Source organism: Colossoma macropomum, unplaced genomic scaffold, assembly GCF_904425465.1.
Source record: "Colossoma macropomum unplaced genomic scaffold, Colossoma_macropomum, whole genome shotgun sequence".
Classification (NCBI taxonomy): domain Eukaryota; kingdom Metazoa; phylum Chordata; class Actinopteri; order Characiformes; family Serrasalmidae; genus Colossoma; species Colossoma macropomum.
The window spans coordinates 13,539,098-13,554,506 of record NW_023494788.1 but is presented as its reverse complement, the minus strand read 5'-3'; the positions used below and the strand labels follow the sequence as shown (position 1 = coordinate 13,554,506).

Below are 15,409 nucleotides of genomic sequence, written 5' to 3'. Positions count from 1 at the left end.
TTATCATACTAGGATGATGTCAGGGCTAGAGCCTCCAAATCCACTTCGTCCTTCCCATGACAGTGTGCCCATGGGAGACCGGCAAGGTGACTTGTCTCCTGTCTTGTGCTGTAGTTTTAGTCCCACTTTGTGTCGGTTAAGCGTCTTCAGTAACTCAGCTGTTTCATCTGAGCTCATGTTCTCAAAGTAAATGGTGGCACCCACAATTTGATCACCTGTGAGAGTGGGTGAGATGCATTAGAGAAATGAGACAGCAGATGCACAATGTCTTTGGAAATTATTGGAATTTAATTATGGAGTGTAAAGTTATATTGATTTTATATCGTGATCAAGTTAACAGCCTGTTCTTTACCTTCAAACACTCTCCCAGTGTGAGCAGCAGGGGACTCTTCTTTCACTTCTTTGATGAAAATCTCTCCTTGAGCTTTTTGCTCTATTGTAAGCCCATGTTTATCAGCACCCATCCACTGTGGGAAGAGCACTTCCCTTGTATCTTCTTCGTCAGCCATCTTGAAAACAGAGAAAGAATCTAAATGAATGTTTTCAGTGGGACAATGAACACAACTTTTTCAACTTTGATATTCTGGGGTAAGTCATGTCTTTCACTGGCACTGTTTCAACCAGTACACCACTGATAAAAAGCATAGGCTACTTTTATGTGCAGTAAAAGAAAGAAAAGCCACAGGGCAAAGATGGTATACCAAAAGACTTACATAAAAGACTAATTACAGTACACTTGTCTGATCATTCACTGACAACAATGTCAAATTCAGTTCTTTACTGACACCTGGTGGTATATATTTCCATGTCCCTATCTAAGGAAATTCTCCCATTCTGAAAGCAGCTGCAGAATTATTTAGTCTATTCTAAAGTTACGCTAGATTGGAATATGCACTTTTATGTAATCTGTACTTCATGTTCATATGAGTAACATATAAATTCTGCTAATATGTATATTTATTATGCATTACAGATCAAATAATGACAACACAATCGTATTTTTCCAGTATTTAACAGTGCAAGCTAGTGTTTTGCTTTCCGTAATTCATTAAACAGTAACAGAACATTTAATACTCAGCACATATGCTTACTTCAAATCCTGTTTCTCTTTGACCTGTCCCCTGAAATGGACTGTATCAGACCTAGTTTCACTCCCTGAAATCAAACAAAACAAGGCTGTTGACATTCTTGATGAAAATAGTTATTTAATAACTACCAGATATCAGTGCATGATCAAAATCTGCAGGGCTGCAAAGATATCTGATTTCACATTTTCAGGTTACAGGGTTTATTTTTCTAATTAAAAAAAGTTTATAAATGACTAGCAAATTGCCCAGTTTTTGAACTATGAGAAATGAAGACGAAGTTCTAGCAGTATACCACTAGATGGCATTAAAAAGCTTGTCTAAAAACAAGCAGGTTTTAAACTAAAATGAATCCCTCACTGAATCTGTCTGAACTAGAAGGATAGTTGAAGATAAACCACACCCAAAGCCTCAGGATACACAGTTTGCTCATAGCTCAGATCAAATGTCTGTATAGAGAACAATGCTGTTACAGCTACCTCACACAACACAGGAAAATACATCTGCTGATGGCAAGCGCTCGAATATATAGTATAAGCATTGTTATTTTTTTTAAATAAATATATAAATTACTTAATTATATACATTCAGTATGTTATTTCACATTGATTTCAAGCTATGTCTATGTCTGTCCTATATTTTGCAAATTAGACTGCAGGAAAATCAAATTGCTGTGGAAGTTACATTTATTCATTTTGCTGCATTATTCATATTACAATAATGTCATTTCAGTTCAGAATATCTGCATGTAATGCTCCAAGCATACATAAAAAAAGCTATAATACTAGGCAGCCTGTGTGTAGAGTTGTCCAGTAAACATGTGGGTCTGCCATTCCAGCTTCAAACACAGACATCTCATTGTTTCATTATTACCACCCCCTCAGCCATCCACTCATTACATAAGACCTTTTGGTTATGAATACACCTACATGCATATTTTATATAATAGCGTCAAGATCAAGACTCTGATTATGATTTATGTCGACTGATTACTGGAAAACACCAGATATTTTAAACAAAAGCGTATCGTGTATTAATTTTCTAAAACCAATAAAAAGCAAGCAAAACATGTGCCCCTCACACTTACATTGGTTTGATTTACAACTCTACACCATGAAAAGGAATAAAAAGCATAGTTAAACTATAAGTTTATTATTTTTGTTTTGCCTGAAGAAAATTATGAGCGGGAACTAATAGCTTTGCAAGGGATAACTGTTTCTTCCTTTAACTTTTCAGTTATGTTGCTGCTCTTTTCCATTGAGAATCTGTCTCACTCTTCTGCTGCAAACATCTGAGCAGGGGGTATTTCAAAAAGCAGGATTTTCAGTTTAGCCAGATAACTTAAGCCCAAAGTCAAGCCTGTCCAATAGGAAAAGAACCGAAGGATATTCTTATTGGACCGTCCTCATCTTTGGGCTTAAGTTATCTGGCTACTGAGAAGTCCTGCTTTATTAAACATCCCCCCAGGTGTTAACTCTCACACTCTCACACACTCACACACACACACACACACACACACACACACACAGTCTAAGCTTCTTATCCTCCTGTGTCATGGAGAGTGCTGGAGCTATACCAGCACTCATTGGACAGAAGACAGGAAACACCCTGGACAGGTCGCCAGTCCATCACAGGGCAGACTCACAGACATACACACTCACACACACACACTCACACCTAGGGCCAATATAGCGTCTCCAGTTCGCCTGACTGCATGTCTTTGGACTGTGGGAGGAAACCCACGCAGACACAGGGAGAACATGCAAACTCCTCACAGAAAGGACCCTGGTTGCCTGGCCAGGGGGTGTCAATGTTAAATGAATGAATGTATTAATTAATTAATTATCAAAAGCAAACTGTTTTCTGGTTCAGCTTTCTGGTTCAGAGTGAAAATTCCAAGAATGGCAGTATATTGAACCATCTCTATATCCCTGTTTGCACCTCCCAAGGCAACGTGATATCAGTTGTGGAAAACTAATGATATGTAATCCACACAAGTGTTAGTCTAGCAAGAGATTGGCAGGATAGGGGCCAAATCAGTGGTGTCTGTTTTCAGTTTGCTTCATAACTTTGCCTCATAAGTACTCTATAAGAATTCAATTTCCTACTGCCCAATTCAGTTGAATGACATTATGTACAAAGATATTGCAAATCTGTGAACTGGCTATCGTGACATGTACAACAACAAAATACTGCAACACAAACAGAAGCCTTTCCAATCAGTGACACCTGAGATATTACACAAGATTCTATGGTGATTTGAAGTATTGTTATCAGGCAGCAAACACATAGAGGTATAGGCATTTCTACATCAGATGTCTCTTTGAAATGGTTCGAGCGTGGAAGTCCTTAAAAATACTGGCTTGTAGTCAACCTTAAAAGTTAAGCAAGTCTAATACAATAAACACAACAATGAGCAAGTAGAAATTAAACACCAATTCTCCATTCCATCAACTTCCTGTCGAGAAAGAGAAGACTGGGTGCCAAAATTCAGTACTTTAACAACACTGACTGAATTACCTCAATACTACAAATTATCCAGACATCTATATCACATTCCACTTGCATGTTATTAACATCAGCACCTCTTGGTTAGCCTGTAATTCATTACTGTTAGTAAATATACCTTCTTCCAGCACCTCACACTCATTTCTTTATTTCACCACAACCACCTTCAGTTTGTAAGCAAAATAAGGTATTGAAAAAAGTACTGTTCAGGATATATCAATATCAAATATATCAAATCAGTATTGAAAAAAATATCCAATCCTTGAAAGCAGAAATCCATAACGAGGCAAGCTTAAAATAACAAAACCAAGTGTTGAGGAACGCAGAGCTAACACACCAGCTGACATCTTCTAGGATCGCTTTACAGTAAGCAGAGAGACTTGAATGCAAACAAAATAACTTCTACTCCTGACAGTCCTCAAACATCACCAGGAGACACACAATACGCGCATTTAGTTTAACTTTACAATCAACATGAACCATTATTTTACAGAACTGCAGGTTTTGTTGAATCCATACAAGGTATTTCAGTAATTCTGATCCCTGCTGAATCAAAAATAGCATGTATACACACTTCTGAAAAAAGCCTGACCTTGACCTCCAGGAAATTCCAAAGGAATGCTCAGACACACAACAATAGCCTAGTATTTTGTTGTAATGCCGAAGATGGCACCATGATGTCCCTGTTATAATCAGCTTATTGTGAAGAGCTACATTCTCTTTCTAGTTAGTGGAAGAAAAGAACAATTTGACAGAATGAGATAAGTTAATTTGGTCATTTTAGTACCCTTGAGTAACTGACTGTTCATTCTTAAAGTCATTGGAAACAAGACAAATTAGAGTAACACACCGTTTAGATATACTGCAGTTTAAAATGCCTTTACTGAATTCTGTTCCAACAAATCACACTGTGCTTATACAGTATCCTTAACCCTCGTTACAGTAAACACTACTGATCCAAGCAGCATTACTTGCCATCACTTTGCCTGGTCAACTGTGCAAATTAGTGTCAGTTTTCAAAGTAGAAATGCATACATATTGCATTTTGCATTTGTTTTCTTCATTCTATCAAACCTTCTATTATACTTTACAACCTGTATATGTCTTTGAAATCTCTTAGCCCTTACAGAAACAGGGACACGCTAAAGTTGTGTGCTCCAACTCTGAAACAAGGCTCATTATTATTGTTGGCTCACACAGGTATTTACAAAAGCCGTAGGAGGGAAAAACTAACTAAGTGTTAGATTCTCACCAACTCCCAGCAAGTGGAGGAATGGCCTGTTTTTCCTCTCCCTGCCTCATGCTTGTTTTAAAATGTACCATGATGCCACACCCTTCCTGCTCTGCTTCTCTGATGGGGTTAGCACATTCCCCTAACCTTAATATCAATCACTGCAGCATAGATTTTTCCTGAATATGTTTAGCAGTGCAGTATGGCAGTAATTTACCTGATCAAGTCAAGTTAATAAAATCACTGCAAACCGAAATAAACTGGAAACAAATGAGGAAAAACAGGACGTATGTTTGAAAGTGAGAGACAAAGAGAATGGAAATGCAGCTATGGCTTGTTAGCAGCAGCAAGTTTTTAGTGAGCAAAGCAGATTTATCATATTTTCAGAGTGCTAGTTGCAGGTGCACTAACCCAAACCCTAACATTGGACTTCTCCTTAATTTAATGAAGGATTAATGAGCAAAAACAAATAATTTTATGACAAATGCAAATAATACCAGGCTGCCAAGAGGAGAGTTTTGGAAATGGTTAAACAAAACATACTAACATACATAAAATCACAAAATAGTGTATTATCGTTATTTGTATGTGTCTAATATATGTGTTTTTTCGTGTAAGGAAATAAACTCACTTCAGAAATCACTTCAGAGATAAACAGCATCTTAAATATATTGACCATGATTAAGTAATCAAATAAGTAAAAGTGTCCTTTAAACATGCAACTGAAATGGCCTAAAGAAAGGAAGGAGGGGCTTTAGTCACAAGTCAGTATCATGACAGACATATACAATGACACCACAATGCTTCTCCACCATGCTCAAGTCACATATACAAACCGCGTCAACAGCCCAGCATAATTCATTTGGCCTTTAAATTGTCTTTGTGCATGTACAGTTTTTTCCATACAGTAGTTTAAAAACAGATCCATTTTGAATGTCGGTCATGAGAATATTTCTGCAGCTGCTTTCAACCAGCTGCTGACGTGAACTGGGCAGTCCTGAAAGGCCAGGCAATGGCATGGGGAAATGGGCGTCACGAACAGGTGGCCAGGCAGTACTACGAGAGGGCAAACACAGTGGGCGCGAAGTGTCAAATTTCTCAGTGCAGGCCTTTCACAGCAGGCACGGTTGTATGACCTTCAGCATGGAGTCCAGCATGGATTTCATGACTAGCATTCCATAAACGCTCTGCAGTTTGGCTTTGGTTTATAATCACTGGCTTAATCATTTACTTAGTGATGTTCAAGAGCACTGGATGTTCACAAATCTAGTGTCTGATTCCGTATTTCAATTGTCAGTATACTGTTTATGCACTAAAGAATGCTGTGATGTTATTTGACATACACTTGAGATACATAAAGAAAATAGGAATTTGCTCAAACAGACAATAATGTAATTCATGACGTATGTGTATGTTTGTGCTTTTCTTGCAGCATTTTTAGGAATTTAACAAGAAATAAGCCACAATAGGGAAGGTGTGGTGACAAATGTGACCAGTGGCAGCTATCTAAAGATTCTATTTTTGCTCCAACCAGACTTTTTTGGTTTTTTAATATTTTTTGGACAATAGAAAGAAAAAAAAGGAACTTACCTTGTGCTCAGGCACAACGTGACACCTCGTGCCACCCCTGTGTTACTTTGTTTTCTGAAAAAAAAGTAAAAGAAAAAAGGCACAACTTTAGACGTGTTTAAGAGGACCACAAGGATTTCACTGCAAACACAATCAGTATATTCTGCCTGCTGTACATACTGCAAGGGTGTGCTCTATGAACAGGCTTTTTTTCCCTTTTCCTTCAAAATACAACCCCACCCATTGCTCTGCACTTTCTCTTCATCCAGCGACAGTGACTGAAACAGATACTGCATAAACACACAATACAGAATTCCTTCACACTGACCAAAGCCATCTAAGTGTGCGCACACCCAAAAGCTGCCCTTCAGTGTTTTCCTGCCAAATATCTGTTTAACTAGTTTTATTAAACATATCGTACATATCATAAACTGACAGGATTAATTATTAAGTTGATTGAAGGTGTAGTTAAATTATGATCCTCCCTAAAAATAAACATATCCACCTACTGCTCTGGATCACATCCAAGTGTTTTGTCTAGCCTTATTAAGAGCAATAAAACACATTTCAGAAGACGGGCATGCCAAACTCATATGGAAACAATAATATTTTCTTTCACGTCGGACTTTAAAATTTTTGTGTAAAGGAAACTTAAGATGAGTGCAAACTAAAAACATGCAGCCCCAGCAGCTATACCTTTAACATCATTCCTTTAGGTATTTGAAGACACAATGCAAAACAGAGGCCCTTTAAGGTTTCACCACGGGGAAGCAAACATCCAATCATGTGCAAATCCTCATTTGAATAAACAATCTTGCAGTCCTACTGTATATCACCTTTTCATATTGCATGCTACATTACCCAACAAGCCCTATCTTGCTTCAACAAGCCAGCTCCAAATCATAGTCATTTCGTTTCATCATCCACAGCAGCTCAATGTTTGCTCTAGTATTCTACCTCTCACTGTATTAAAACCAACACCAGTGTCAGCAGCTAGTCAAAGCAAACCTTATCAGCGGCACAGACTCTTTGAGAGTGAGTGTGTCGCAGCATGTATCAATGCATGGCTTATCAACACATTCTAGACAGACAATTACCTGAACAAGCAGTTACTGAAGTGTAGCAACGGATTAACTGATACACATAACTATTTACGCGGTCCATAAGTCCAGAACATTGAGGCTTGAATGCTGGACATAATGTGCCAGACTGCCAGTTAATTGTGGTTGTGTTGCCATATGCAAAGCACATTTGGTTGCTTCAGATTAGTCCAACTCATCTACAGGTGGTTCACAAGCTCTGTGTTATTAGATTGAGTTCCCCACTTTAAACATGACAATGTGGTTGTTGACAATGCAGGCCAAATTTAAAACGGCAGCTCTTGCAATTTGAAAATTGCACTCTTTAAATTGTGATTTAAGTATAAAACCGATTAATCTTTCATCTCTACCTCCTGTACATCAATTGAAAATTTGTATTTAAATCCAAAACTGTATAACTAAACATGATTATTGATGAGGAAATGGCATAATTTTTTAGGTTTTGTGTTTTGTTTTTCTACTTTTTAGATATTTTTTAGTAGGGATGCACATAATGCATACATATTGGAAGCATATCATTATTAGATTTGACCGATATTTTAAGCTGATACTTGATGATTATATATTAATATAACATTAATATATTAATGTTACTCCGAACAGAATGTCTAATTGATGTACGACTATGGTGCTAAAATATCTGCATTTTATTCATTTCCTGCCCTCTAAAGATAATGATGTTAATCCAGGTGGTTTATGTATCTGCAGCATCAGATTTGTAAAAAATATCAGCAAACCATTCCCATATTGATGCATTCCTACTTTTAAGTACCACCCCATGATACTTCACAAGCTACTATTTGGAGCAGCCTATATGGCGCATCATAAACTCAAGAGGAGAACAAAGAACGTCTGTTTTACGTGTGTCATCCTGTGTCAGAAAAAAGTAGATGTGCCTTTCAGCGCAACAATAAATGATGCATGACAGGATATGATGCAAGCCAATTGACATGCAGACATCTAATGTGATTAAGATCACTCCAATGAGACTCCAATTAAGCTAAATTATCTCTAAACAGGCGTATACTGTTGCTAAGCATTGACACAGCTTTATGCATTCAGATAACCTATTTAAATGTCATGGCAATATCTCTACTGTGTTATGGTCTTGATATAGTACTGCTAAGTCATAAACTAAAGCAATTCAAGTTGAACAATGCAAAGTGTTGAGGTTTGTCTTTGCACAACATCACGTGTACTACGACTATGACAACATTTCTATTAATTCACAAGAGTTTAACTCTTAAAGCTCCTTGTAAACATTTTCATCATTGAGTCTATAACACTGAGTAACACGTAGCAAGAAGAAAGTGTCTTTAAAGCTCTGAGAAACTGAGCCTTTTTTTTCAGGAAGGCTTCATTCCCCTTCCAAGACCAGCGCCTTTTCAAGACGAGTGCCTGGGGCAGTTAAAGGGGGAAAACTTTATTGACACTGAAAAGAAATGCTGGAGTCAGTACAGACAGGTATCTGCCAGTGTAGACCTGCCCTAGAAAGTGTTGCAGAACAACTGTAATTATGTCTCTTCAGTGTGGTTTAACTTTTAACTCTTAATGACCATTCAGGTCTCCAAGAAAACAGCAATTTACAGCAACACTGTAAATAAAGTGATACCCTGTCTTCATGAGCTGCACAGTCACCTTAATATAAAGTCAACGGAAATGCTGATTAAGATCTTTCAATAGGTGCACTTTCCCATTTGGGGGTTATTTCATTTTCAAAATCGCAATAATCCTAAAAATCTTGGCTAAAGATCTGTAATTAAAGCTTATTTCCTTGGTGTCTAACTCACCTCAAACGGCAGAGGGAGGAGGAGGACTTGACAAGTCTGTGTTGGTGGTATCAATAATACCGAACTGTTCATAAACAGCAGGGAAGCATGTTCTTCTCAACTGCCCATAGCTCATTATGAGCTATGATTATGAAAACTTAGCCAGAACCTCTCACTGCCCTGTTGTTTCATTATACAGCTAGTTATTTCTGAGCTGTGACTGAAATAGACATGGACCAGTGGCAATAAAGGCCAGCCTGGATGTGCTTGTCACTGTGTTTGCACAGAACAATGCGTGGCAGAGCAGCTGTGTACACTCTAAAGAGTGACATCCATGAGACTTCTACTGATTTCTATTAGTTCTGCTGTCACCTTGCTAAGGAGTGACTTCCTTTTGCAAAATATCTGGAATTGAATGGACCAGAGCAGTGGTAAACAAATGTTGTATGTAAAATAAAAGCAAAAGTTACAATGCTCAGGCGTTTCATGGCAAAACAGTGGTAAATTTCAACAATCTTCTAGCATGTTACATCCTAGTTACATCCAAGTACATCCTAGTCGTTGCATACTGCATCTAAAGTACAGACCACACCCTATGTTGAACAAGAGAGCAGCAATGGGCTTGCCATCTCCTATGCTCACAGAGTAAAGCACAGTGGGCCCCACCCTGGCCTCCAGTCACACACATTCCTTGATAGAGCCGTCAGGCCAGCTGGAAGAGTGCCCGGCCTCTCCTGCAGTGACTAACTCCAAAGCAATGTCCTACACTCTGTTCACCCACTGTGTCTGTACCACAAAAACAGGATACCAATTTTATTACTTTTTACTGATTGCTATCCAATGAAGACAAAATCACTGGGACGATAACTTCCCATATTTATAAAAGCACCTGAGAAACTTTAAGTAAAAGTAGAATATAATCTCTCACTAAACCCAAATAACATACAAAGCCACTGAGCAACAAAAACGTTTTGGCGAGACATCAGTATTTCAGCGAGGTTTCCCATAACCATCTATCATAATTACAATCCGTTCCCAAACCTCCTCCCACCAACGAAAAAACACAAAAACTGGTTTATAACACAAGATATCCATGCTCAGTCTTTGCGGCCTGTTGTTTTAATTAAACAGTTGTACTGTTTAATTGGAGGAGTTTGCACATGCCAAGTTAGCCTTCAGACAACACAAAAGTCAATAAATCAAGCAGTTGTGGCCTTTGACAAGCACAAATGTTCTTCACAAGTACTTCATTAATCACTGTGCATATTGGGGTTATGCTGCAGCACAACTGACTTCAGACAAGGGCTGACTCACTTATGGAAAATCAGTGATAACTACTAAGTGGTAAAATGTTCCATCTTCCCATCCAGATGGATTCAACTGAAAAGCCACATTCGGCCAAAGAACTTCAACCGAATTATTGTACGCTCTGCAGAGATAGAGAAAGACAAAAAAAATAAGTGAAAGCATACAGTGTGTGTACTGAAGCAATCGGTGGAATCATGATCCAAATTCTAAAAAATAAAAAAATTCTGGGATGCTCTTTCATGGAGTAGTTTTATAGATAATGAACAACATGCTGAAGAAATGAAAATGTTGCAGCCTACAGATGGACATTGACACTGGCAGTTAAGGTTTAGATATGCAAGATAAAAGGGAGGAGTGGGAGGATTCAGCGGCAGAAAAGTTAAGTGGCTAAACTGGTTAGGTGGTGTAGTTGAGTCTTTTTTCTTTTGATCACTATGAACAATGATTATATTAAGTAATCTTGAGAAGCAAAGTTGAAAAGTCAAAACGTATTATAGAAAAAAAAACTATACAGCTCAACAAGGCTTCCACTTATCATGTAACCAGGCTTAGGTTGACACAGTCAGTCATTCAGTCATCATCTATGGGTTAGGTGTTTTGGCCGCACTTTTGCCAGGATTTACTGCTTGCTTTGTAATACCGCTGTGAAAGATTTGGGTGTAGTCTAAAGGTCCGAAATGACTCATGTCTTTCTCAATTAATTAAAAAAAATAACAAGACAAAATACACAAATATGCCAAAGAGTATGCCTATAAAGCTTAATTACTGGATACTATCGCACATTACTATTAACACAACCAATTTAATCCCTATGTAATGTATACTGATAATAAATAAGAATATAATCCATATTTGTAGAATCAGACTGAGACTGGACTGCTCAGTGCTTGACATAGAGCATGCTATGTAAGTGCAACTTTGTGTGTTACCGCAATGTGTGTGAAGAACAAAGAAAGGTGGTATACATGTCAGTTCATGCCTAGTTTCACTTGCCATGCTATTGGTTTTAGATAAAGATGTCATTAATTCTGCACATTCCTGTGTTTTTTTTTAAGGAACAGTTTGAAAGACAAACTTAAGATAAATGCCCATGAAAATACAACGAATACAAGATTCATATTATGGGATCTCTTCTCTAGAGCCCTCGTTTAGCTTGTTGTAACAGTTCAGTCAATAAATTGGGCAAGTATTAACATCTAAGTTGAGAAAGATCTGTTCTGCTCCTGAGGATCATCTTTAACACTCACATATCTTGAGTGAACATGAAGCGCTCAGAGTCATTATAATCTTTTCGTCAAGTTTGTTCTTGTAAGAGATACACTCAGAAATGTATACTTCTCACCCATCGCCACACGTTCTTTACTAAAGACAATGGTTCTCTATAGAACCATGAACACTCAAAGAACCATTGACATGCTTATGTAAGAACCTTTTTGAAAATAGCACCAAAAAGGGTTCTTCTATTGTTACAAGTTTGACATCGTAACAACAGAAGAATCCTATTTGATGGTATATTGAATCTTTTTCAAAAAGGTTACATATACAACCATATACAGCACATTCTCCATTAATCTAAAGAACCATTTCACTATGCAAAGAACCATAGCACTTAAAAGCAATGGCATACTTTTGCTTGGCCTAGATAAAAAAATAAATGATAATATTCACGGTTCTTTCTAAAGTCAGGAGTGATAAAGACAGTCATTCACATGTTGGAAAATTTGCTCATTTGATGTTTTTAATAAACCTTAAAAAAATATAAAAGGATATAAAAAAAATGCATTCCACATTGCATTCACCGGACTATTGCCGACAACAGAATCCAGTCACATGGAAAATGATGAAAAATCAACGTGTGGCTCTGAGTCACTGGGATGTTGGCAGGAGCTTGGCTTTTTGCTCAACCTAACTTCCAGAGTCAGTATTTCTCAACCCCTGGCTTAGTTTGGACAAGCTGAAACAAAGCGAAATAATGCAACAAAGGCAGAGGTTTCCAATACAGGAATGCCTCAAAAGAAAAAGATCATTGCTTCTTATTCCACAGTCATAAGTGCCTCATTCAGGTTTTTTTTTCCTTTTTCAACAGTTTCACATCTGTGGCTCTTGCTTATCTGTGATGGATAATCTAAACAAACAACTTTATAGATAACTGCATATGAATGCTCTCATTTAACTCTTTATCAAGAGGCTGCTGAATCAGAAACAATGCAAGATTACAGGTGAGAAAACAGACAGACAATAAATATAACACTTAGTTGTTAAGAGGGCTGTTCCTCCTTCCAACTGTTCTCCATTTGGTGTAAATGGCACAACCCTTTACAAGCCTGTAAGGAAATGACAGAGGAAGTGTGCGCGAGTCCAAACTCTTTCCGTTTCACACTGGCATAGCAAACTCCTCGGAGGCACCCCTCCTATCTATACTATCAACACTTCACAGGAGAAAGTGGTGCCTCCTGCTGAAACTAGTTGCTTTTACCAATGATGCTTCAACACTCAACATACAGTGTAGCCTATTTAACATGTACAAATCCTGTAGCAGATCCCTCATCCTGTGCTCCTCTGAAACACAAACACGCAACAACCTCAAGACAATCAAGGATGAACCATAATACGCTGGCGGACCTTGACAGATCCTGACTTTTGCTATCGCTGATTTTTTGCAACATAAAAACAGCCTGGAACAGAATGTGCAACACTTTCAAAGGGCTGTACTTCATCTTCACAGGCTCTATCAGCCCATCATGTTGATGTCCTCTGTCATATAGTGATACAGTTGACTACCAAAAAAAGGAGCGGGAAGGGTGTGGCAGGAGAGGGGGATGGGATCTAAATGCGCAGTTCCTCAGCTGCCATGTCTATCCATGTATATAATCACTAAATCGAGATTTAAGAAAAGATTTTGGGGGAAAGTCCAGGCTGGATAATCTCTACATTTTCCAAAAGAGAGGTGAACTCCACCTCTTTCTGTCTGTTTTTCCCCCCACCCTCTGAGACATACCTCAAAGTTTTCTCAGAGTACTTTAAGTTAGGATAGCCTTTCTATCCTAAAAAAAAACTCGAGTTAAATAAGAGCCGAGCGTGAATAAAACATTTTTGTCATCTAGCGAGCAGTACTTTTCCCTCTTGTGCTTCAGACCTGGTTTCAATTAGTAAGTCTTTCCAAACCACTACATTCCATCACCCCCCACCCCAACACCATCCCCCTCTTGCTCACTCTCCACACCCTGGCCAGACTCCCAGGTTAAGAAAATCGAGGGGGAAAAAATGGAGAATTTACCAAACTCCACCCATTTCAGTCCATTTAAGCTCCACTTCAGAGCTCTTCAGTTTGTTTTAATTAAACAGCCCATCCCAACTTCACTGTGGACCGTACAAACTCTTCACAAAGGCTTCAAGCACCAGAAAACTATTTTACCTTTTTTTTCCATTTCTAAAGCCATGCCGAGGAATATCTGCTGACGTTGCCCAAATCCTCTGTGACCACATTTGGTAGGGCATGGAATCCCATAACAGATTATGAGGAGAAACTCAAAAACGCAAGCATGGCAGCAATACAGTAATACAGTAATCTCTTATTAGCAGCATTCCCATAAAAAGAAATAGACCACAAGCTTCAACAGAGACTTCCATGAGGGTGGAAAACTTTTCTCCCTCACGAAAAAGTTTTCGTGCGTTTCCAGCTCCTGCTGAGTGTGTGCGTGCGTACACACACACACACACACACACACACCGAGCTTATCCACGTTGCACAGCCAAACTCAACTGGGGCTTTTTCTAACAACATCTAGGGTGTGGGGATATACTTTGCATAGCATGCAAAAGCATCAGAACACTTTCCTTACAATTAGTCCGCTCTGCCTTTCTTAATACGCAAGACAGGCTTTCAGCACTTCGCAGGCGCTGCTTGTGCCACAGCATAGGCAACTATTAGAGTTGATCACTGCTCCATTTACAGAGTAAGAAAGCTTTGAACTTTTATAATCCGACTATGATAGTCTCAAGACAATAGTGCGTAACAAAGATGTCAATTGTGCAACCAGATACACACCCACCACCACCTCTCCTCATGTTCCCTGTTCCCTCTGGTCTTCACTTAGAGGGGCGTCACAAACGCGCATTTAAGAGAGAAAAACTATCAGAGCGCACTACAAGTTTGGTAATTATGGTCTTAACAGTTTCAGACGCTGCGTTACACCAGGGAACAATGAAATAGCTGCGAATTGCAAGGACTAGGCTGCAGACTTTGAGGGATGAAAAGAAAGCATTTTCTTACCTGGAGCAGATCCTGCTTCCAAAACTTTAACACCTCGGCATGAGCATCCTCAGCCGGCCACGTCTTTTCTGCCACAGCCCCCGAAAAGTTTTCTCCCCCACTGCTGTCTGAAACTTGTTCTTTGAGAACTTACTTTCTCTCTCTCTCTCTTTTTTCTCACAAGGCTTGAAAGCCTTTCTGACTTCTGCTCTCTCTCTCCCTCTCACTTTTTCGCTGTGCGGTCGTAACTTGGGGCTATGGAGAATGGCTGAGTGCAGGGCAGGGCAGGGATCTTCAGGAGGAAAGAGGGTTGGGGAGGGAACGGTGTGGCAGGGAGGCGTTGTTTTTTCTTTTTTCCCCACCCGCTTTGCGAAAAGCCCCGCCCACACGCGCTACAGATTGGCTAACAGTACACACTTCCAAGCAGACCGCCGCTACAGTGAGTGTGAGCTACTAGCCGAGCCCAGCGAAGAGGGGCGGGGCTTTGTCGGAAAACGGGTGGGTTTAAAAAAAAAAGGCCAGGGAGTGGTCGTCTAACGCTGTGCTACAGCCCGCCCACTGTTGTCGCGATACGTTGGGGAAGGACG

The 15,409-nt window shown here is 39.1% G+C and overlaps 1 protein-coding gene across 2 annotated transcripts in view; it reads right to left on the bottom strand.

The window, feature by feature from the left end:
- The window catches only part of ahnak (AHNAK nucleoprotein), a 35,564-nt gene extending 20,475 nt beyond the window's left edge, over window positions 1–15,089 (bottom strand). Inside the window, exons 1-5 of one of the 2 annotated variants that reach the window (XM_036568545.1) lie at window positions 14,844–15,024; window positions 6,415–6,468; window positions 1,092–1,155; window positions 353–509; window positions 10–215 (exon numbers count right to left, since the gene is read on the bottom strand). In XM_036568545.1, coding sequence (XP_036424438.1) covers window positions 10–215; window positions 353–509 — 363 coding nt within the window. In that variant the 5' untranslated portion in view covers window positions 1,092–1,155; window positions 6,415–6,468; window positions 14,844–15,024. Of the gene's footprint in view, window positions 1–9; window positions 216–352; window positions 510–1,091; window positions 1,156–6,414; window positions 6,469–14,843 lie in introns of both variants that reach the window. The other variant, XM_036568546.1, reaches the window with a different exon arrangement.
- Window positions 15,090–15,409: the final 320 nt, after the last annotated feature.